This window comes from Ruditapes philippinarum, unplaced genomic scaffold (assembly GCF_026571515.1).
Source record: "Ruditapes philippinarum isolate M1 unplaced genomic scaffold, ASM2657151v2 ctg2209_1_1_1_1, whole genome shotgun sequence".
Lineage (NCBI taxonomy): Eukaryota > Metazoa > Mollusca > Bivalvia > Venerida > Veneridae > Ruditapes > Ruditapes philippinarum.
The window spans coordinates 78,141-102,715 of NW_026863632.1; the positions used below are offsets into that span (position 1 = coordinate 78,141).

Sequence of the window (24,575 nt, forward strand, 5' to 3'; positions counted from 1 at the left end):
CATTTGTTTACAAACACGTATTTCCGTTTGGAAAATGTTAATATTTTTTCGATTTTCGTCAAATTAAAGCTATTTTCTTAAAAATTTAGTTATGCGGATTTGTGCTTTTGTTCATTTATACAACTTTAAAGAAAAAAAAAGGTAAGAACATTTTTGATATTAATTTTATATATGATAAATATTCTTATACCTTCGACTGGGAGTTGTGGCGTGCTCCTGTAATCTAGCTACTTGGAGGTCGGGATTTGGGACGGCTTGAGGGCGGGGGTTCTGCCTTCCGGTGTACTATGTCGATCGGGCGTCCGCACTAAGCTCGGCATCAATATGGGCTCTTTAGGGGAGCTTAGGGAGTCCAGGTTGTCTAAGGAGGGACGTACCGGCCCAGGGTGGAAACACAGCAGGCAAAAGTTCCCGTGTCGAACAGTAGTGGGATAGCGCTTGTGAATAGGCATCGGTTGGTAGCCCGTCCAACATAGTGGGACCAGGTCCTTTTTTATTGTTTTCTTTTAATTTCATTTTTTTTTTCATTTTCAATTCAATTTAATGAATTTATTGTTTGTCGAATATATCATAAAGAAACAGTTAGTGAGATAATGCTTGAATTATATTGCAACATGCTGTGAAGTTCATCAAAATATATCTGTGCTTCTAACAATACGTACAAAATCTCTAAAATATTATTAAAATAATTGTATGTTAAAATAATTTATGTTACATTTAGCACCTTTTTTCGTTTTAGCTACTTTTATGCAAGCAGTTTAAAGCCAGGTTCAGTATGAGTTCAAGGTTTATATGCAGGTAATATACTTATTGTAGTATTCCGGATATGTTGAGCCTATCTTTCTGTAAAAAAACGCCAAAACTAATGATGTCTACTATGTACCAGTATGTGTATGAAACGGCATAACGAAATGTGATTTTTGCAAATCAATAATTACACTTATTGACGATCAAAACCGTATTCGAAACACAGTTACTTCCCTTATTAATATCTGCATTGTAACAAAACTGCAGACCGAACATGTAACCCCCGTTATAACCGAGTGCACGTCTTTAAAACCATCATTTAAGTACACACATTTTTGTTGTATTAAATATCAATTCTTTTTAAAGTTTCTTACATACACGGATAATGTATGTGTTGAAAATTTATGAAAGTGGAATTTATTAGAATTTTTAGACTTGAACTCGGTTAAGATATGGGATGGGGGAGGGAGGAGGGAGGAGGGGTAACAGGTCATAATTTGGATCCACTTAATCCCCAAATTAAGTATTCGTGGAATCGCATTTAAAATGAATGAGTCAATGATCTGCAGGATTGGTAACATCACATTTGTGACTAGCTCAAAATTGTAACACCATCACAACCCATATATTCCTCATCTAAAATCGCTTATAATTTGCAGGCTTAGGCTGAGCTGTTAGGACATACACTTTATTATAAATGTGAAAAAATAATATAAATAAAACAGCTTGAGAAAAAATAAATAAAAATAAGATAAGATAAGATTACATTTTATTAATTTTAATGATTTTTTTAAAATAAATTTAAAAATTATTGATAAATTCGTTAAACATATTTATAAATGAACCGTAGTAACGCTTTCAGTAACGCTTGTTTTATTAGATTTAACAATTAATTTATATTATAGGCATACTTGCTGTTCACAGTACATGCTTTTGCATAAACTCTAAAATGTTATTAAAATAACTGTATGCTTAATTGAATAATGTTATTTCATTATTTCTGCATGCTTGCCCGTATATTCCTGGTCAAACTTTCAGCACCCTTTTTTCGTTTTATGCAAGCAGTTTAAAGCCAGGTTCAGTATGTTTTCACGAATTATATGCACGTAAAAGTTTTTAGTATTTTGATTATAAAATCCTTTAAATTACATGACATATTTTGCAAGGTCTCTTTTTCAGTACACTGTTATCTAGCAGGTTATATCCGGCTGATCAATATGTTAATTGAGCATATTTTTCTGTAGTAAGTCTTAGAAAAACTAAACTTCTAATGGTGCCTGCCATTTAATATTTTGGATGTACCAGTATGTGTATGAAACGGCATGGGTTTAGCTTAACAAAATGTAATTTTGCAGGATACTGTTCTAATTAACGGGCAGATAATAAATCTATAACAAAACCGTATCTGAAACACAGTTTCTCCCCTTATTAACATATGTGCACTGTCACATAACTAGGGATCGAACATGTAACCCCCATTATAAATAATAACCGAGTATACGTCTATAAAACCATCATTAAAAGTTCAAAGTACACACATTTTTGCATGATTAAAAGGTATACTAATTAGAAAATATTGATAATTGCTACACAGTCTCATTGAAAAGATAAATATACATGATTGTTTTGACTTCACATAAAGAGATATGTTGTGTTTTAAATTCTACACACTATACATGGTCACAATAAAAATATATAGTGTCATTAAAAAGGCTGGCAGTTTTTTTAAGAAAAGACGAACTTTACTTGACCTATTATAGGGAGTGCAGCTTCGAATACATAGTTTATTCTTTCTTTTATTCAAATTAGACATATTAGGTTTTCAACACATTTCTGCGATTGAAATATTTTATGAAAGGATGAGCATAGTATATCTTTAAATATTAATTATTTTTAAAGTTGCTAAAATACATTAACATTTTAATTGTATGAACGGCCGTATATTGTACATGTTGAATTTTTTTATGATAGTGGAACTTTAAAATTAAAATGAGTTATATTTATCATCCAAAAGTGCTTATAATTTGCAAGGTTACGTTAATCTGTTTGGACTCGTGGACAATTCAGAGCTAAATTAAAAACAATGGTTAAAATGAGATAGCTTAAGAAGTACTTTGAAGAGTGGCTTAAGTGATTATTTTTATCTTAACCAATAGGAATACAAAATGTGTCCCTCGGCAATTGACTGAGTACTTTCCACTGTTTAATTATCATTATTTCACCGTTGATTCTTGTAATTAACACTAATATCTAGGAAGTATATATTTTAATGTATTTTTTTCAACTTGTCAAGTGTTATGTCACTGTGTTTTAATACGGGGAAAAACTCAAAAACGTATCCGTTTCCTTTTATCGTATACAGTCATAGTTGTAGCTTGGGATGGCAGAAGATTTGTAAAGATGATATGATGATGCGTGGGTAACAGTGGGTACGCGTATCTTAAAAGTACTTCTGGATAAAATACCAGCGTTAAACAGCAAGCTGCCGTCAACAACTGCCGGTGTGTCTGCGTCGGGTGAGTAAATGTTTTCTTTAAAAGAAATCTTAAGAAAGGTACACTAATTGGTTTAAGATATGCATAATGATTCACAGTTTTTTAAAAAAAATCAATGACTTATAAGCCAAAATATTTTGACTATATATAGGACACGTAAAATGTTCAGCTTACAATGAAATGTTGATTATTTTGCAAGAATCAAAATCAAAACTTTTTTCAATGATAGATCTATACGGAGTTAAAAAGTCCGGTTTCTCGCGTTTTTATACTTAAATCTTTAATAAGTGCATGTTATAAAAAATTCATGGTTGTGATCTTGACAATAAAAAAACGTCGGAACGGAGATCTTAAGATAATTTTGTATGGCAAAATGCCTTGGATAAATATAAAGGCTTCTGAAAGGAGCTTTGACAAACACCCAAGGTCTTCAAACGGTAGAAGTGTTGATTTTAGCGAAAAGTGTACATCTTAGCGAAACGAGGAAGCACTGTAACATAATGATACGATATAGATAAGTTTACACGGTATGTTTATATTGTAAAGTATTGAAATTTTATAGCTCGGCCGGGTATTACAAATGTACAATGTATATGACACTTTATGTTATAGAAACGTTTTTGAAGCGTCTCTGGGAAATTGATCAAATGTGATAATGATAATAATATCTTTTATTTATTGAAGGTATAATACGTGAAGAGATACCATCATACCATCGTAAAAAACAATGTAATACAAGTTGTGCACATGCAATTGAATAGTAGATTTAATTTTCGCCCAAGCAATACAATATTGTACATGAAAAAATGGCATCCAAAGGTTTATAGACAATTTTGTCTGTCTTTTACACTAAGTCTTCTAGGATGTGTCTATAGTGATAAAGGGACACAACTCGAGATGACATGATCAGTCATTGTCGTGTAACGGTACCCTTAAGTATTTACAATTCTTTAAAGCAAGCCACCATTTTGACATATTCAGGTCCTCTTCTCCAACGTCTTTTAGTGCCATTTCTTTCCCTTTTAAGTACTGCTGGGTTGTCAATGCTTTCATCCATTTCTCTGCTTTCGTTTTCAATTTTTCAATTTCCGTTTCATCTTGTGCTGAATTCGGATCTTGTCCTTCCGTTTCTTTTTTCGCACCAACTTTGTCGTTTCGTGTCGAGCGTTGCGGCACGGTCGTCGTGTCTGTTTGTTTTGGTTTTAAACCAGTTATCGCGTGCAGAAATATGTTATTTTTAGCAGCGCCGTGATGTCCACGTCGAAAAGCCCGACCTAAGCGAACCAATGAACTCGGATGTTTATGATCCGTATTTTTACCCGAGTATTTTGCCATTTGTATATATTCCTCCGGATTGTCAGCTATAAATTTTAAGTAATCATAAAGAGGCTTGTACTCTTCTCTATCATTTCCAACAACTTTTTTCGATGCGTTTTTCTTCTTTACCCTATTTCCCCCTGTACTGTTCACACCTCCGGCAGAAACAGCAGTTTCAACATTTTCCAGACTGAAAGATTCATCCTCAGAACTTTCGTCCATCAATCCGAATACCGACACCACTGGCTCCTCCTCTTTTTGAAATTGTGGTGGGTTTAGCTCCTCCTCTGTATGCATTCTCAGAATCCGCCTCCAATCTGGCCGATTTCGTTCTTCATCGGAGCGTGTATCGAACCCAGCTGTTGATAACGAGTTATCATGAACACAAAAGAAGCTCTTTCGCGGCAAGAATAAGTCCAAATCTCTCTTCGACCAACCATGTGAGGACTTCGGTCTAATAACACTATCTTTTCTCTTATTTCGTTTTAAAGAGCGGTTCAACGCTACACTTTCACTTCTGTTGCTAAGTATCGAATGTTCCGTGTTGGTCCTCGTAAACATTCCGTATATTGGATCACTTAAATCTTCTTTTCTGTCCAATTTAGCGTCACCCGTTTCTGAATCTCCCTTTATTGCTTCTGTCATAGTAACCGTTTTCTGTACTCTCATTTCACCATTAACTGTTACATTTTCCTTATTCTCTGAAAGAATATCTTCTTTTTTATTTTCATCCATAGGTTTGTTTTCTGTAGCATCCTCTTTAATTTCTTCTAGTTGTCCTTTAGCGTCATCCATTTTTCTACTCACAGTCGGAATTTTCACAATCACATTTTTACTGTTTCTTACTTTGTCATTTTTCTGCCCCTTAGCACTTTTAGGTTTGTCGTTGAGTGTATCTACTTTTCCCGATGATTTGACACCTGTATCCGCTCCTATTTCTTCCAGCACTGTCTCTAGTATATTTGCTTTTACATCACTCATGGTTACTTGTTTAGAAAATATTATTATCTCGCTTCAATCTTTTAAAACGAAACAAAAGAATTAGCATTATTCAGTAGCACTTATTATTTATTCAAAAAAGTATAATTCACAGCATTTGTAAAATCCATTTCTGTTCTCTTGCGTTAACCATAAATTTGTCAAGATATTTCATGCCTTTGCTTTCGAAAAGAGCAGTATGTAAAACTAGTATCACCTTTATATGTAACGTTGCTATTGTCACTTTACAAAGCTGAGCCCGAAAATCCTATATTAAACAAAACTGTAAACAGAAATAATAAATTCAAAAACAACTTAATAATTTCTGATCGAATTTTAGTTTATAATTCACTGCTTTTTTCACCACCTCTCCATTGACCTTAAAACTCCTTTTATCCCGTTTTCATATTCATTTAGTCAAGTATACTTAATCTTCGAAAATATTGTCTTTACGTATAAATATTTCTCAAATATTTATTATGTCCAAAGTCTTAAAAGTCAGTGTGAAATAATTAGGGTACACGAATTGCCAATTGTTAATTCAATAACAATTCTATTCAACACTCGCCAACTATTATTGAAAACATACCATAAAATGTATTTATTCCAACTATCGGTTTCATTTCTTTTTCAGTATTTTTTATGTATTCTTTCTTTTTCAATGGTCACAGTGTATAGTTAACAATATAGACCAATTTAAAAGGTAATATAAGACTATAGTAATGTATATACAAACTGATTTCACTTATCGAGGATTTTCATTTTTCAAGTGTTTTCAATTAAATTTAAACTAACGATAGGCGAAGTATATCTTAAAGTCAAAACACGCACCGTCATTTACTTAGCGACATAGGAAGTGCATCTGAATTTCAAGTATAATTTGTAGAAACTGAGCGTGATTTAAGACGAAATAATTCGCTTTAAGTATAAAAAGGTTTAACATTGCACATTTCTCCATTTTATGATCATGACAAAAATGATAGAAAGTAAGGTTTCACGTTTGTACAAATATTTGATCAAACTAAAGCGCGTTTTTCTGAGTTATTAAAGTTGTAAAAGTGTTTATTTTAGCTGAAGTTGATTTCAAATTATTAAAACATTAGTTCTTACCTTAGAAGTACATGGTTAAACTTTTGAATAAATACAAAAAATACTATGACAGACATCTCTCAATAAATGACTAAAATTACTAACTGAAATATATTATGTAAATACATAAAGAAATATATTTGTGTGATCCTAAAATCACAATTATGATTTGGGAGCAGGGATCCAATGGTAAAGATCCTAAAGTCACAATAGTTTGGAAGCAGTGATCCAATAATAAAGTAGAAAGTACCCAATGGCTAACGAGTAGGTGCCTAGTGGTAAAAGAGCAGAGCAGGGTTCTTGTGGTAAAAGAGCAGAGCAGGGAATTAAGGATTAGGGATCTGGTGGTTAAAGAGCAGGGGCATAGATATTAAGGAGCAAGGATCTTATAATTAAGGAACAGGGGCATTTTGCTTAAGTCACAGGGTCTAGAGGTAAAGAGAAGTTACCTGGTAGTAAAGGAACATGGTTATAGTGGGTCAGTAGCAAAGGGCCTAGTTATTCAGAGGCAGTGGCGTCGTGGGTACTGAACGGGGCCTGGTGGTTTATTAGGAGGCCAAGTGGTGAACGATCGAGCAATGACCTATTGGTTAAGGCGCATCTTCACGAGCAATGGCTCAGTGATAAAGGCGCATCTTCACGAGCAATGGCCAAATGGTTTAAGCGCATGCTCACGAGCACGGGCCAAATGGTTTAAACGCATGCTCACGAGCAAGGGCCAAATGGTTTAAGCGCATGCTCACGAGCACGGGCCCAATGTTTATATCGCATGCTCATAAACCAATTCATGATAGTTTTATTAGCCAAATTAATATGGCTTCTGATGTATTATAAATTTATTAATTCTTATCACATTTTCTTTCCGTTTATCAGAAGGATAGTTTTAACAGTGGTAACAAGTAGGGATAGTTCTATATTCAATGTTAATATCGGTTGATAAATATTAGTTATACGACCTGTCTACTTCATAAATCGGATGATTTTAATTGCAAATTTATGTTGAAACTTCTGGGTCATTGTTCAAACAGAGACATTTCGTTGTCACTTTAAATTCAATATGTTATCTTAACAAATATAAGAAGTGAGTTAATGGTTAAAATCAAACAAAACAGACAAAGTATTAAATGCCACTTTCTATATTTGAAGTGCCTTCAATATTTGATTGATATATCTAATGGTGTAACTCTTGAACTAGTTAAAATTTGTCAATTATTTGGTGACATATTTGGTCATAAAGTTGAAAGTTTTTTTATCGAATTTGTATATCACACACCATGAATTATCGTCGGTTACCTACGGTATATATTCCGTACATACTATACTATCTAGACGGAATATAAACGTGGATAACCGACGATGACCCCGAATTCACCCCTTGATGAGCGAAAATCGAGCAGCAAATATTATTGAAACCGAGCAAATTTATTTTTTGACTCATGACCTTGAAATTAAGTAAAATGTCAAACCCACTTTATAATTTGCATTACCTCTTGTCGAAATTTCCCGAACCCCCCCCCCCTTCATATAAAACAATTTCATGTGGAAGAGTGTACATTCAGACTCGCGTGGTAAATATTATTGTATGTAATATACCGATATATATTTCATCGGATGATTGGACTCCAGGTTATCTATTGCGACTTTTGAAAAGAAGTAATGGAATATGATACGTTTGGAATAATCTTGAGATCGGTAAATAATCGATAAAGTATACGTTTGAAATACGTTAATTAATGTAACCATAGCAACAATAAACACATTCTCAATCAAGTTTATTTTGTGGCGTGTTCAGTGAACGACGTTTTCTTATTTATCCAGGTACAAAGAAGAACCTACAACAAATAAGTAATAGAAAGAGCACCGAAACACGAGGCTATCTGATTTGAGGTAAGAGGCGGCGTAGCCCCCGAGTATTAATCAGATTGCCGAGTGTTTTGGTGTTCTTTCTCTTTTGTATCATAGTCAAACATAAAAGCACGTTCCCTGTTGTCACAATATGAAACCCCGGCAAAAATGAACCAATGAACGAACATCTGAATATGACATTTCTGTCGCTTTCCCTTTCTCTGTCGCCACAGTATGTAAACCCCAGCAAAAATGAGCCAATCAATGGGCATGCTCTGGATACCCGCACTCCAGTTAACGCACTGTGCATGTATATGTATACGATTTAACCCTGACACATTTTCAACAGGAAGGTCTCCATACTATGATACAAACATACTTTAATTGTAAGTAGATTTACTCCAAAATGCTTCAGTTTTGAGAAAGCAAAATGCATTTCCGTCCATGTTTTTCCTTCAAATTAAACATGTTGTCAAAATTAGAAAGAATATGGCTGGTTTTCTATTTCAAAAGGAAAACAATAAATCCGCTATAATCAGTTCACAGTCACAGCACGTGCACTTCTGTTCTGTCATTAATGCTTCAAGTTGCATGTCTCCAAATGAGGTAAAATATTCTAAGAAAATATTGAGCAAAATGAAAAGATTTTATTAAAAGTAAAAAGATTCAATACGTTCAGTAATACGTTATATGATATATGCGATTAATGACTGATTTTGCAGTATTTATCACCATATTTCTACTGCGTGACTAACGCAGTAAGAGCTACATTTGCATAATTTTACCTCTTTCTTACTAAATTATAAAGGGAGATTCAAAAAAGTGGATTGTAAATGCCGTTTGCAGTGTGTTAATTACTGTCTTTGTTCACTGCTCTATATTTCACTTTTTGATATATTTTCGAAATTTTAATGAAAGTTAGCATGCATGAATCTAGAGGCATGCTGCTTTAAGATTTTTGTATATGTTCATTTTTACTTTATTTTAAGCCTTCCTGATCTATTTGACATGATTGAAGCTTTTACAGCCATTCGGCGTCTCCAAACTGTCATCCTCTCGTCCAGCTGCTTGTCTTGACGAAGTTGTTGACGGACTATATCAACGGTATCCTTCCGCGACTCCATTTTAACAGGTGCTTGAAATGCAAGCTTTTGAGCCGGAAGACCCTTTTCCGTACTACCAGGGGTAGTAATCTGTTGAACCTTTGCTAAAAACGAGTTCGAACCCCCACCTGCAGACCCTAAAGACTGTCTGCTTTCAGATCTGACTAGTCCGCGCGCTTTTAGGTCAGCCGGTGACAGACCGTGTCGAGGACGAGGCGAATTTCCGGGGACAGGGGATCCAGTACTTTCATTTAAAAATTGCGATTCTGCGAGAGCAGATGCAGTCGTGACATCAGAAGTTCCACTTGCTGTCCGGTGCCTGTTTCCGGAATTGATAGAAACATTTAATTTATCCCCAAACTGCTTTCCTTGTCCCGTGCTACTTGCAAAACTAGCAGATAGGTCAATATTGTCGGCGTTCGGATGTAAAAATGCGTTTCCTGATGCTTGGGAATCAGACCTTACGAACGCTACTTTGGATGCTGGGCGTGACATTACATTGGCGTAAAAGGCTAAATCTTTTGCATTTGAACTATCGTTCGGACTTTTTATACTTCCACTACTGTTTGAATGTAAAATTGATCTAGGTTTTGCTTGATTTGCCGAAGCAACGCTTTCGATTTCGTCTTTTTCTGATTGAAATCTTTGCCGAGTTATTGGCGTACTCTCTCTGCTTCCACCATACCCACCCCCACCATGACCGTACATGTTTGATACTTGTGGAGATCTACTTGTTTCTCTGTCGAGAAGTCCTGATTTACGTCTTAAATTAGTAATGAATTGTCTAGCAAGTAAAGGAATATGTTCTTTAGCGCTCATTGCACTCTTTGACCTTGGCATGATGGTTACGATACGAAAATGTCTCGCTTTCCTTTCGCGCGCATTTTGGTAAATTTCAGAGACGGTCGTTCGTTTGGCATTTATGCCTCTCAAACTTTTTTGTATAGGAACTCGATTATTTATTTTCATATCGGAAGATATTGTTGGCGTTTTAAAGTCTGTGATTTTACGAACGAGCGCCAAACGCTCGTGAAGCGGGTCAAATTGTTTTTTCGACAATGATGGGTCGAACGCCTGAGTGTCTTGTTCAGGCATGTCTTCAAAATCCGTCCTTACTGGTTTCACAATGAAGCGTCCATCTTTGTTTTTCAATTTTGCTCTTACCTTACCATGTGTAATCTTATTAAACGACGTCTTACCAACTGTTATTTTACGCGAGGAACTAAGTTCCGTCTTCCGGTCCATTACTCCTACAACTGTAGTATTAGAGACTTCACTTATCTCGGATAAACCGGAGTCACTTTCGTTATCTTCATCAATAACGTGACTTGTTTCTACCGCGGCGGTTTTTGGTCTTTCAGATATTATATCCAACTTGCGGTTATTTGGAACAGGTGCGGTTTGGGGTCTAAAAACCGCGTCGTCCTTGTCAGAAGCTGTGCTCATGGCCCAAGGGGTGTTATTTCGTGATTCCAGTGCCATAGATGACGAAGAATGGACTTCTGGTCTGGCAAACGGGTCACTGGACGCCGACCTGTACAAAGAAAACCGAAGATGTTGCATTTTCTCTCGGTGAAGTTCTTTGAGTTCCTTTCTCAGTTGTTTTTCTGTTTTCATATGAACGCCCATGTTTGTTATAAATTCTTTGTACAGGAAATGACATCGTTCCATATATTCTTTGTGAACTGCACTCGGAAGACCCATACTCCCGTCTGACATGGTAATGTCAAACCCAAAATTGCGGGCAAGGTCATCTTCGACACTCATGTTTCGTACTCTATTTCCTCTGAAGAAAAGATCAAAGCAAAATGTTAGTCTGCCAGTTGTTCAATTGATACAATTGGCGCGAAATTTGACATTTTTAAATGTTTCTGATACAAAATTAAGATAATGTTATTACGATGAGCATTATAATGATCTTCTTTCTGGATATATGGATCATCAAGCAACATTCATGTATATGCACCTAACGATTTTATTCTGAATTGAAAAGTAATGTGAGGATTAACTGCCATGCTATATTTTGCCGAGTAATTTTAGTGTAACAAATATGCCATGCATAGCATCAAATGTACTGCGTTGGTATGGCGCAGTGACCCAATGTTTGGATACACTTTCTGGGATTGCGTGTCTTGTAGCCTGCTTTTCGAGTGAGACTTCAACTGCTTAGCGTTTAATAACGTTTGGTGTGTTTAATAATTAAAGATACGTCAGGAAATGTGAATAGTTCTGCATTATACTTCAACGTTTTGTCAGCTCCATAAGGAGCACTGATGGGGATTATACAAGCAAATATTTTAGTGAAAACTTCATGCTTACCAATGAATGCGCACTGTAAAAAGTTCCAGGAAATTGTATAAAACAATACACTTATTAACAGTATAGTAACTAACATTTACTTCGACATGCTCTTTGTTTCTTTCACTTAAATCACTACAATAAAATGATTTAAAAACACTCTCAATTAATCTGTACACGTTGGGTTCTTTGCAAGTGCGTTGGGTTATTAACATGATAAAAAGACTAATAATTTAATCCGATTTACAATGACTTTTTTTCAGTCTATTTAAACCAGGTTGCAGATTATGTTTTGAAGCATATCAACGTTTAATTATGCGTGTGAAAGATTCTAACTTTCGCACAGTTATTTGTTGGAGTCGTCCCAGAATCCGGATGATTGTGCAGAACAGATTTTGAATTATGTAATTGGCCATATATTTTGTTCTATAAGAGTAAGAATAAAACATAAATAATTTCAGATAATGATTTAAGGTCGATTTACACCTGACAATGTTTTTTTTGGGTCGTCTGTAACTCCAAAATGTCAGGATTGTGGTCGATGGTTATTTGTGGTCGATGGTCAAGGATTAAACACGTGGTCGCTCATTCCATACTATTTTGTATTTCATCATGAAAAATGAAATGAAACGGTCATTAATCTAATTACTATTTTATAAAGATACGATTTACTTTAAAGGTAAGGGAAATATATGTTGTTTTGAGACCAGTATATACTTCCAAGCGAAATCGGTAAAGAGGGTAGTCGTTGAACATATCCAAACCTACTCCTGGTTTTAGAAGTCAAACGTACATGTATGTTTATGACACATTATATTTCTGAACAAAAAATAACACACTGTAGGCCTATTTATGAACAAAAATATGTATGAAGAATTTATACAGATAGCGTTAAGATAAATGAAGTATCTATATAAATGACTTAATTTTCCATTCTTACAAGGGTTGAATATATTCTTACACTGATCTATTTTGAAATAAACAAATCGCCGACTTTTGACCATGGTTTTATAACACCTAATGTATATAGTTTTAAATAATGCATTTTATGTCTAATGAGGACCAGTGGCAATGTATATCCGGGATCAGACAAGTGTACATGTACATTAAACAGAACAGAGTTTTTCAAGTTTGAAAGACTATGGTCAGAATAACTGAACTTATTTTATCGCAGTGATGGTATATTTTCTGGTCATCGGGAGCACATACATGTATACAGTACAGAGTCCAGTTTATTATTAAGGATTATCACGGATTTGTGGGGTTATATAGCCGGTGATAGGGGGCATAAAGTATAACACTCATGATTAGATTCTGATTTTATTTATTTATTTATTTATTTCAAATTTCATTCACCAGTATCATCATCATCATCATCATAATAATCATCATCATCAATTATTCATCATAATCAAAATCATCACCATATTGTCGTCGACGTCGCATCATCATTACTGTTATGTCTTCGTTTTTATATGTGAAGTTTTGTTTCAACTTATTTATTAAAGCTCGATTGCGAAACAAGTTCTTGCAACTTATATATACATTTGTAATTTATATTTATATTAATGGTATCATGACTTTTATATAATTCTGGTGATTTTTTTTCAATGTATTTTTGTTAATTCAATTGAAATACCCTGTGTTTAATATAGGCCTAACCATCATTCCATAGATGTTTATTATTATTTTCAAAGATGACATTACATAATTCATATAACTTATATCCGTATGTAGTACGTCACTTTATTCAACCCAAATATACAAAGCAAGTACGAATCCTCATGGTTCGAAAATAATGTTGACGAAGTCATATCGTAGAATACTCTTCAGTAAAATTTTTCTTTGACAAAACTACGGATAAGATATATTTGAACGTTTCTAAGCAGTTAAGGTTATTTTCATATTCTAGTTTTCAAAACCGATTTTGCTTCGTTATAAGAGATGCAATCTTACTTAGACCAACGAAATAATTAATGATTCGTTCCAAGTATTTTCGTACTTAACTTAAGTTATCCGTACTGAAAGTTTACACTTTTTCGTAATTTATACATAAAAGTTTTATAGTGACATACCAGAAACTACATTGTTTATAAGTCTATTCCATTATGTTAATTATGATATTAGTACGTCAAACATGACGTGCCATAAGTTGAACAGATCTATTTTATAAACAGTAGAAAGTGAAAGTAGAAATTTTTGCAGTTGTTTGTTTTTATAGGAAGGTGAATATCTTTTAAATTAGTTTACCAATTAATTTGATTCATCAATATAATTCATTTTTATATAGATCTAGATTTACAGATAAGATTTGATTACAATTGTCAATTCACAAACTGTTTATAGTCCAAGTGATAGGCAGCCAGTCTATGACAGTGTACGTGACCACTCCAATTTTTTTTGATGAATTAAATATTTATTTATTGAAAATGTTTTTAAAACATCTAATTTTAATTAAAACAACAAAAAAAGTTGTACTTTTGATTTTATCCGTAATATACCAGGGCTGGCAAATCTGATTTTGACTTACGTTTTTGATCTGAAGCATTTCTTATAACTTGTCCCTATGATATTTACATTTGACATTAAAATTTTAAAAACATTTTGAATAAATAAATATTTAATTTATCAAAAAAAAAATGGGATGGTCATGTACATGTATAGTATCCAACTCCAAGCCATGCACCAACTGCCTTTGACAGCTACATACATGTATGTAGTCTTGTCAAAGAGACGTCGGGTTGAAAGATTTTTATTTTAGGCAATGTCTTTTTCAAACAGTTTTTTACCAAGAAGAAAAAAATGTTTGAAAAATGGGTCAAACCATGAAGCTTTTTATTATATTCTGTAATAAAAGTATCGATACATGCATGAGACTGGTCAAACCATGAATTGATGCCAATTTAATCATGTTTATTAATTTAGTTTTTTAAGTTTGATCATTTGACATATGATTTATAATGATGATTTTTTGGTGAAAGTTGTTATGCACTAGTCTAGTTTTCTTTCACTGGAATCACTCCTGTCCGAGGAATAATATTATGGTAACTTTCTCTTTTCAAACCACTGGTAAAGGCTCGGTCTTGCATTATAAGACATGTCACAGTCTGGTGGTTATACTAGACTACTAGTCCAACTTATTGTAGTCTACGTGATAAGATATTGTGATATTTTGTGTATGGATCATCATAATATCTTCCACTACATAGTAGAAGCGAGATTCTGACCCAGAGGAAAAACATCTCAAAATCTGGATTTGGCACATCACTATATTTTGACTAGTGGTAATACATGCACTTAAAATGCTCTGGCACTGTAATGTGGACATGTCCACAGCTACTTTGGTGCCAGAACACAAAGTCATATGATTTGCATTATTATCAGATTTAAAAAAAAATATATTTGTGGTGCTACTGAATAGCAAATTATTGTATTTGCATATAAAGCATTATGTTTGTGGCGATACACTGCTACCATCAGACATATTCACATATAACAATTGATATTCTTTATTAACTTCAGATTAAAAGATGGGGCCTAAGAAGATATCTTTGGATCGCTATGAGTCTCCACTAAACTGGGTAGAAAAATGGACGTATTTTGCTGGCACAGTGTGGACTATATCTTATCTTGGCTTATCTGTTTACCGAGACTCTGTCAGTATGTATTTTTACAATTGTCTTACAGGGATTTTTTTTGGCTTATTTTATAGCCGATTCTGTCATATTCCCAATTGAAAATAGTATATTATTTTCCCAATCCACGGGAAAAAATTCCCAATTGAAAGTTATTATTGAATAACAAATTCTAAAATCTTTGAAAATAAGGGCCTCTTCATTGTTATGGTGCTTAAATGTTTGAAGATGCCATCTTAGACATTGATTCTTTGCATTCATTTAATCTTTGGAAAATTTAATTCTGCATTTTTTTCCCCAATTTTTCAACAAAACATCACTGAAGTACCCAATTCCTTGGTCCCAAAATCCTGGAAAAAAACCCTGTCTTATTTTACCAATTATACATAAATTCTGAGTTTTTTGAAGATCTCTTCTTTCCAAACTGCACATTCACAGATAAGTAATGTAATTTCTCAATAATTAAATATCAGTAGAATAAAAGTTTTTAATTTAAATATATGCCAAGTAAAGTTACAATATTCATTTTCATTAATATGAGCCAATATGAGATATCTTAACCCCTGCAGACAAGGCATTTACATTTAGGGCCTTTACTCTACTGCCAGCTAGTGTAGGACATTGTTGTAGGTTGGACTTTTTTCTGTTAAAAGATAATAAAACCTGTAAAAGTTTTAGTCAGTGAAGGCAGTTTGAAATTATTTTATTCTTTTTAGCTTCACTTTTCAAAAAAAGTAGGTTGTATATGAAACTCACATTAAGTCATTTGCATTTGTCATATGTTTTTCTTTTTTTACCTTTTTAACACAGAATATGAACATGTTTTGCATCCTGATGACTTTCAAGAGGGTTGGTCATGGTTAGGTAGAAAAAAGGACATTTCTAATTTTGAGTGGACATTTTGGTATAACATATTCTGGAAGATCTGGCCTTGGTATGCAGGACATCTTATAATTGGCAAGGTTATGGAATATTTCTTTCCTCGGGTAATGTTATATCTATTTCATTGTATGATACACTTTATAATCATGAGCTAATTCTATTAATTCATTATTGTAATAATTCGCAATATTAGACCTTTTTCCCAATAAGCCTAAGCGGCTTTCAGGTAAAGGTCACATGGTTACAAAAATTCCAAAACCAGGCAGAGCGTGATAGTGTCCAAAGCTTACTGGATGCATCAGTATTACATGTTTAACATTATTTTCAAAATTACTTATTGTTCTTATATATTTCATACAAACAAAAGGAATTCACGCAATGTTTAATTTAACTTGTCCTTTTTGAGCATTTGCTTCATTTGAGCTCATACAATTTACTTTGCTCAAAATAATGTCTGGATCTCTGCAAAACTGGAAATAAAAGAAAACAGGTATTGAGTCTATTGACTAACCAAGTTTTTGCCTGATGGGTAAGATAGAGGCAGAGGTAAAAGATTTTCTCGAATTTTGCCAGAAACTCCAATTTTTTCAAGCTTTGACCTATTTTCAAGCTTTGAGCAGAATAAGTATTTGATTCTCAACATAAAATCTTTTTATCTAGGGTTTTGTTTCCTTTTATTAAAATATTTGATATTCCCGGGATTTGAACCTGCTGTGTGCAATGATAAGTATTGACTCAAAGTCAACAAACTATGACCATTTGGCAACACAGGTTAAATCAGAGACTTGTGTTTCATAATTAACACATTTTAGTCATTGAGCATAGAAAATATTAAAGGAATTAGTTTTGGTCCTATAACAATTACAGTTCAACATCTTCAGAGTGATTCTCTGTAATGCAATAATCTCTTTTCAACAACAGTATAATTTCTTCCCATTTGAAAGAATTTAAAATTCATAATAAATTTAACTTGTCTAAATCAACATTTGTATGCAACAACCAAAATCTTTGTCTCCCAGTGGGTATTGCTGAGCTGTAGAGTTTGTATTGCATTACTCAAGTGTATTGATGTATTATTAGGGTAAAAAAATCATCAGCAAGGAGCTTACATGTACAAAGACTGGTACCATTTTAACATACAATGTATTTTGATGACAAAGTTTTAGCTGTAGATAGCATGTGTCTCCCACATTATTTTCCAGCTCATAGATATAATTTTTATTTTTTAACCTATTTTCAGAACAGGAAGTATGTGTTTTTGGTATTTTCACTGATCTGCATCAGTTATTTGGGTGGCTTCCTACCACTGGTTCTGTATTTAGCACATTGCACTCTGATGTACGTAGTGTCACTTACTGGAAACACCAAATTGACATGGTTTGTTGCCCTTTGTGCTCTCACGACCTTGAACTTTGAACCATTTATTTCTATGATGGTAAGTTATTAAGATAGTTACATATTTGGATAAGAAATCATTTACATGTGTTGAAAAAGTGTAAATTTGACATACATTGATTAACTTCACAATCCACTTTCAGCAAATATATTACTTTATACACTTTAGTAAATACACCAGTGCAAAGTAGACTGGTTTAAAGTGATGCCATTTAGATAGATACAGATTTATTTCAATATACAAAAATAACATGGCACATCATGAAAACATAAGAAAAAAAAAACAGAATGATACAAGATGCATAAATTTAAAAATAGCCTTTATATATCAAGGATACCACACACAAAAGAGTTAAAACCAACTTTTATTTCCTTGGGGTCCTTAAGATATAAGTATTTTTTGTGAGTATCACAAATTTAGATACATCACAGTAACAATACAAATTTACATGTACATGTATGATAAAAACTAAATGAGCCGCGTCATGACAAAACCAACATAATGGTTTTGCGACCAGAATGGATCCAGACCAGCCTGGGCATCCGCGCAGTCTGATCAGGATCCATGCTGTTCGCTATCAGTTTCTCTACTTGTAATAGAATTGGTAAGCGAATAGCATGGTTCCTGATCAGACTGCGCGGATGCGCAGGCTGGTCTGGATCCATGCTGGTCGCAAACACATTACGTTGGTTTTGTCATGACACGGCTCAAATGATATTTCAAATTGAGCATTACATCAAGTAGTAGACTATAAGTTTTTACTGTTTACTTGTAAAAATGGTCTAAGGGAGGTAACTTTTGTTAATTTACTGTTCATTTGCTAACAAATTGAATGTAATGACTGTTACAATATCATTAAAATCAGATCAGCATTTTTGCTCCATTACTCTATGTTATGAAGGAGTGTCAGGATAATTATGATTTTAATGGGATAGGGTCTATTACATTGTATAGTCTGATAGAATGTTCTATATCATATCATACAATGAAACCACAGATTGTCAATGCAAAATGGGTTAGTGGATTTAAATAACTGATTACTCTTCCAAATCAAGAAGTGATTCAAATACTTTTTGACACCAGTACTGGTTGGTTCCAGGAAGCGGACTCGAAAGTGATTAATATAAGTTGCAAGAACTTGTTTCGCAATCGAGCTAAGATAAATATGTTTAAACCAACTACTTTTGTAAAAAAATTTAATTTACAGCACTCAGATTTAATCATTATCAAAAATTTGAAAAAAAAAGGATTCAAGTTTAAGCTAATATTAAGTAAGAATGAGCCTGCCAACTTGGCTCAGTGGTTAACACGTCAGTTTAGTAATGTAAGGATTGCTGGCTGCATGGGTTCAAACCCCATTAGATGTATTCCAATGTTTCCGTGAGCAAGAAAATTTACACTTAGTACTGGTTGGTTCCAGGAATAGATTTCAGAGTGTTTTGATAAGCTTATAGCTTCCAACACAATGGAACAAAAAAAGAAAATTTTGTATAAACTTTATGAAATTGAATTACCATTTAGTGTTGAATATTTTTGTACTATTCTATCATATCCTTTATAACATGGTGACCATTCCCTAATGTTGTTTCAGAAATCACTGATAGATGATGATGAGGAAGAGACTTGGTACTATTTTCTCATGTTTACAATAGCTCTAATCAACATTAGATGTACAAGTTTCTGCCTTGAGAAATGTTGGAATTATCAAGAACAACAAGCAGCTCAAGGTACATATAGTTATGGTCTAGTGGCTAAGGTGTCTATCCCGCAAGACAGGGATTGTTGGTTTTTAGCGCTGTGTTGGTTTGAACCATGTATGCTAATATGACACAAGTACTGGTTGAAACCAATTAAGAGAGTGGTTCAAATAAAGTTAAAATCTTCATCGTAGTCGAGCTACAATAAGCAATAGTTGAAACTAAAGTCATGGTTGAATTAATGAGTCATGCTTCTTTTCTATGGTTGAAAATGAATAAATTCTATATGCCAGTTTAGGCTTCTACAAAATTGAAAACCATTCGAAATTTAGACCTTTAAATTGGTTTTGAAAAATCTTGATTTTTTCTCTTTGGTTAAGAATACAACTGAAATTTTTCAATCTGTACAGAAATACTGCTTAACCAGTATTTCAAATTGTTAAGATTTAGTGATCTATTACAAAACTTTATTAGCTTTGCTTTCTATTTTTCTTTAACCTTTTCCCTTATATAAGCGTGTTTCGACGGCTTTTTGTCCCCCCCCCCCTTTTTGAGGCCCCAGACAGTGAAAAAATGCCCTTTTTAGGCCCCAAACACTGTTTTTCGTTTGAGAAATGTTGTTCAAAAAAGTGACCACTTTTTCGGCGCTGTCCCCCATCCAAATATTACATCAGGGGGTTGCCAGAAGGGGGATGTGCCCCCTTCTGTTTGGGAGGTTTGAAGGGGGCGGAGCCCCCCTCATCTCCAAGAAAATTTTGGACATGTGACAGGCTAAAAATGGCCTCAGGTCGAACCTAGGGTAGCTAGTAACCGACGCTGAAAAGCCTTTTACTGTATCTCAATTCATTGAGAAGTTGCAGCACTTTGAAATCAGTTTAGATGGAAAAAAACAATGCAAAATAGTGATTTTTGGCAATTTTGAGACGTTCCCCCGTTGCCATGGTAACAGGAAATTTACCATTGAGCATGCTGTTACAGAGGCTATGGTGTAGGGAGTCAACATTTGTGCCAAGTTTCATTAGTATTGAAGCATTTTTCATACTTTCATAGCAGTTTGAACTTGTTACAGGAGGCTTTTCAGTGAAAATGGCCATTTTTCGCAATATGCTCATGGGGTAAAAGGTTAAAGATCCTGTAAGTAAATTTTTTATGGTTTTATATCATAAATATAATGCTCAAATAAAGATTTATCAATATTATTAGTTCCAAAAAGCATTATTTATAAAGTTATTACAGAATTTACATTTCATGTTAATAAATGAAGGCAATTAGAAATTTAATTTTTTATAAAGTCTAAGTCAAATTTTTTAATAAGAGATTTTAATGATTACATATAATGTGGGCAATATGTGCAGTACATATTTTACATATTCTTTGATGTTTGAAAATTGTTTTAGAAGCATAATTATATACATAATTATATAAAATTTCACTTCAGTGTGGTAACAACCTTAATAACAACATACAGGATCTTTAAACAACTAACTGATTTTCCCAGAATACTGTTATAGGGATCTGCTTTTTGTTAATTTATGATTTGTAATACATTGTAACCTCTGCAGAATTGCCCTCTGGAGAGCAAGAAGTTCTTTACAACAATTGGTATCTAATTTTTCCCTTAATGGAGCCTCTCAAGAGCAACATCCCAAAAGATGTTGCTCCACATAAGTTGTATATATATCATACATGATGTTGAATATTTAATACATTTTTTTTTTTAAATTTTGATGCCATTTTATACTTCTATTACATACAGAAAGCCAGAATACTGACATGTACAAAGAGATGAAGCCTGTAACCAGTGATAAAAGAGGATCAGGGAACCAGGCTAAGGAAGGGAGAGAAGCAGTGGGCTACAGCTTTATTGACTTTCTGTCTTATGTATTTTATCTCCCCTTGTATTTCACTGGACCTATACTGACTTATAATCTCTATAAAGAACAGGTAAGCTGAAAAAAATGCACCTTTAAGTTTTCAGAGATATTTATAAGTTTAAACATACATTAGACAGTGTAAATAGTACTACTGTAGGCTGATCTTGGTTTGCACTGGTCACATTGGTAGAGTCTGTTGCTGATAATGAATAAAATTAATGAGAATTTAACATTATAAATACACTTTTCTGGATATTTTGTTCCTAAGAAACGTTGGATATTAATGTACTTAAGAGGCTTTCCTTTAATTAAAGAAATCAAGGAGAACCTGGTCAAGTTAAAGTAAAAATAAGTGACAAAATTACTGTAATGATCATTAGGTACTATGTATTGAGCAGAGAAGTGATGAATTTTGATTTCTTCCCTTAGATTGTGAGGGAATGTATTTCAGATTACCTCCCTTGGTACTTAATTTTTATTTAGATAACCTCCCTTTGTGTTATTGATATTCCATCAAGGTTTCCTCCCTTTGATCTTAAAAAAATTATTAACCATCAACGTGCTTTGATTTTCAGATGAATTCTCTGATACCAGAAAATCCCAGACCGCACCTGAAATTGCAGACGCTACATCTGCTCCGTATTTGTTTCTGGGCGATGTTTAACGAGTTCCTTCTACATTTCTTGTACTTCAATGCGTTACAACACAACACGGCCGTCCTGCGGTCAGTCTCGCTGTTCTCGCTGGCAGGTTTAGGCTACAGTCATGGACAGTTCTTTATGGTGAAATACCTAGTCATGTTTGGACTACCCGGCACCATAGCAAAGTTCGATTATTTGAATCCACCAGACCCACCCAACTGCATCTCCTATATATATCTGTACTCGGACATGTGGAAGTGAGTCCAAATTTTTCTGAAACCTTTTATGTCGATTTGTACTGAAGTATTAATAAAATCTTAACATTATGTTTCAAAATGTTTCAAGGTTGACTTTAAATTGCATTGCTTTCCTATGCTTATAAATGGTTCAAGGTTGACTTATATGGATACTTTAAGGGTATAGAGCTATATTGAGTAAAATATTGTTTTAAGATTTATATATGGTAAATTTACAATGTACATGTATGTTGTTTACATAATCTTAGGATCGATTCTCAAAAAGTTGTAACATAGAATTTCTGATATTAAATCACATGAATATTGTATGTTAACAGAATAAAACATTACAGTGCAAAATATTTTAGTGCTATTTTAAAAGGAGTTATATAACTGTTTAGCAATGATTTCATGCATGCAAACTTCACTCTTAAGGAAATATTCAAATATACATGTATTTCTTTCATTAAAGTATTTTGGAATTATAATTAATGTTAAAAATAAAAATAAAAATTAAAAAACTACTAACAGAAGATAATTATATAGCTGTATACAAATGGTTTGATATAAACTAACGCAAAATTACAAGATTTGCTACAAATATATATCAATATTGATCAAATGAGTATATGTGTACATGTTTAGTTTATACAAATTTTTTTAGTTTGATTTTTTGGAAGACATGTTTAGTTTATACAAATTTATTTTAGTTTGATTTTGTTGGAAGCTAAAAGCTTATTGAAACACTCAAATCCATTCCTGGAACATTTTCAAACCAGTACTTAGCATTGAGTGTAAAGTTTCTTGCTTAAGGAAACAAAGGCATTTGAACCTACGCCGCCAGCAATCCTCAGAATACTAGTCCAAGGTGTTAACCTCCCAACCATGCAACCACACATGTTTCACAAAATCCAGCAAAATATTATTAAGTACAGTTAAGACAATGTCTGATGAAATATTGGGATTAAATAAAAATCATCTGGTGCCAATATAATCCAATATAGATGTAAAGCTGATCTGAAAAACAATTATATTATTTGATAGGAAAATAACATTCCATTTTGGTCTATGAATTATCCGTGTCTCATTATTACTAATGATGAACTGGGTTATTTAGGTACTTCAAAGAAATATCTTCATTATGAAGGATTAAAGGCTTACGGAATTATTTTCATCTTATGGTATGAAATTTATCATGTTTCACTTGTAACTAATGCCACTCATGAAATATAAATTATTTTCATACCACTTGATGAGAATATATTCTATATTTGTAGAAAAATCTTGAATTTTCTGTGTATTATATAATTATTTTCTCTTAAAACATTTGACATTACAATTAAAAAGACTTCCCCTTACATTCTGTGTATTGGCTGAATTAGAAAAAAAACTTAAATATCCTCTATTTATGTAGAAATAACTGCTTTGGTTGAATTATTAGATTTGTTTGAACATTGGGATTATAGTATTATTTACTTATACAGTTGCTATTACTTATCTTTTTTAGATGTTTTGACAAAGGTTTATACAGCTTTTTGAAAAGGTGAGTTTTTTAATAGATGCAATCAGTTCTAGTTCTGTTACTACATTATATTATAGTATGTTGTTTACTTATCAATTATAAGGGAGAGCATTGGATTTGTCATCCAGGATCCGAGGTTATAAATAAATGAGCACAAACTCGGATCTCAGGTATTTGATTGGTCAGAAACCAACACAGAATGTATATTGAACCAATGAAAATCCTGGGATTTGCGACACAACTCAGATTAAAGTTTTAAAACCTCGGGGCCTGGGGTCAATGGTTTGATCCTCGGGATAAGGTGTATTTATCCCGGATATTTGAGTCTAATAGTCATTTGTCTTTCAGAATTTATTTGGGATAAGTAGTTGGTCACTTGCAGAGAAATTGGTAATAACTGGTAAGTATACCAGGTAAGCTTGTTTGGTGTACTGACCACTAAATGGTATGACCAAAATAGTGTTGAAATTGTTGTAAAAACCAGACAAAACAAACAAACAAAGCTATGGTATATACAATGACTTGTACTGGTGATGACATGGTCAAGCTTTATTAGCCCCCTACCGGTTTACTGGAGGGGACTTTAGGTTTACCCTCCGTCCGTCTGTCCGTCCGTCTGTCCGTCCGTCCGTCTGTCAGTCCGTCAGTCCGTCCGTCCACAAAACTGGATCCCGCGATAACTTGAAAAGTACTGAAAATATTTTTATGAAACTTGGTATATGGATAGATGGCAGTATGGAGATTATGCACGTCTTTTCTTTCCTTCCTATGTTGAAAATTCTGCTTGCTATGGCAACAAATAGGCTGAAAATATGGCAAA

The 24,575-nt window shown here is 33.5% G+C and overlaps 3 protein-coding genes across 3 annotated transcripts; 1 reads left to right on the forward strand and 2 right to left on the reverse strand.

Moving 5' to 3' along the window:
- Nucleotides 1-4: 4 nt before the first annotated feature.
- On the forward strand, nt 5-23,776 carry LOC132722765 (protein-cysteine N-palmitoyltransferase HHAT-like; the record flags this gene model as incomplete). The annotated part of the gene is given in 10 exon segments (XM_060707324.1): nt 5-141; nt 740-798; nt 3,110-3,263; nt 15,395-15,532; nt 16,318-16,493; nt 17,630-17,824; nt 19,377-19,512; nt 21,239-21,426; nt 21,932-22,254; nt 23,741-23,776. Coding segments are annotated over 7 exon segments (1,184 nt in total), but the record flags the coding sequence as incomplete, so codon positions are not given.
- LOC132722766 (uncharacterized) lies at nt 3,991-6,471 on the reverse strand. The gene has a single exon (XM_060707325.1). The coding sequence runs from the start codon at nt 5,538-5,540 to the stop codon at nt 4,149-4,151; it is 1,392 nt and encodes a 463-aa protein (XP_060563308.1). The 5' UTR covers nt 5,541-6,471; the 3' UTR covers nt 3,991-4,148.
- Nucleotides 9,403-12,263, reverse strand: LOC132722761 (uncharacterized). Its single transcript, XM_060707306.1, has one exon. It carries the CDS (start codon nt 11,339-11,341, stop codon nt 9,446-9,448), a length of 1,896 nt encoding a protein of 631 aa, XP_060563289.1. The 5' UTR covers nt 11,342-12,263; the 3' UTR covers nt 9,403-9,445.
- Nucleotides 23,777-24,575: the final 799 nt, after the last annotated feature.

Coding starts and splice junctions, on each gene's coding strand:
- LOC132722766 (XM_060707325.1), bottom strand. CDS start 5,540: ATGAGTGATGTAAAAGCAAATATACTAGAGACAGTGCTGGAAGAAATA.
- LOC132722761 (XM_060707306.1), bottom strand. CDS start 11,341: ATGAGTGTCGAAGATGACCTTGCCCGCAATTTTGGGTTTGACATTACC.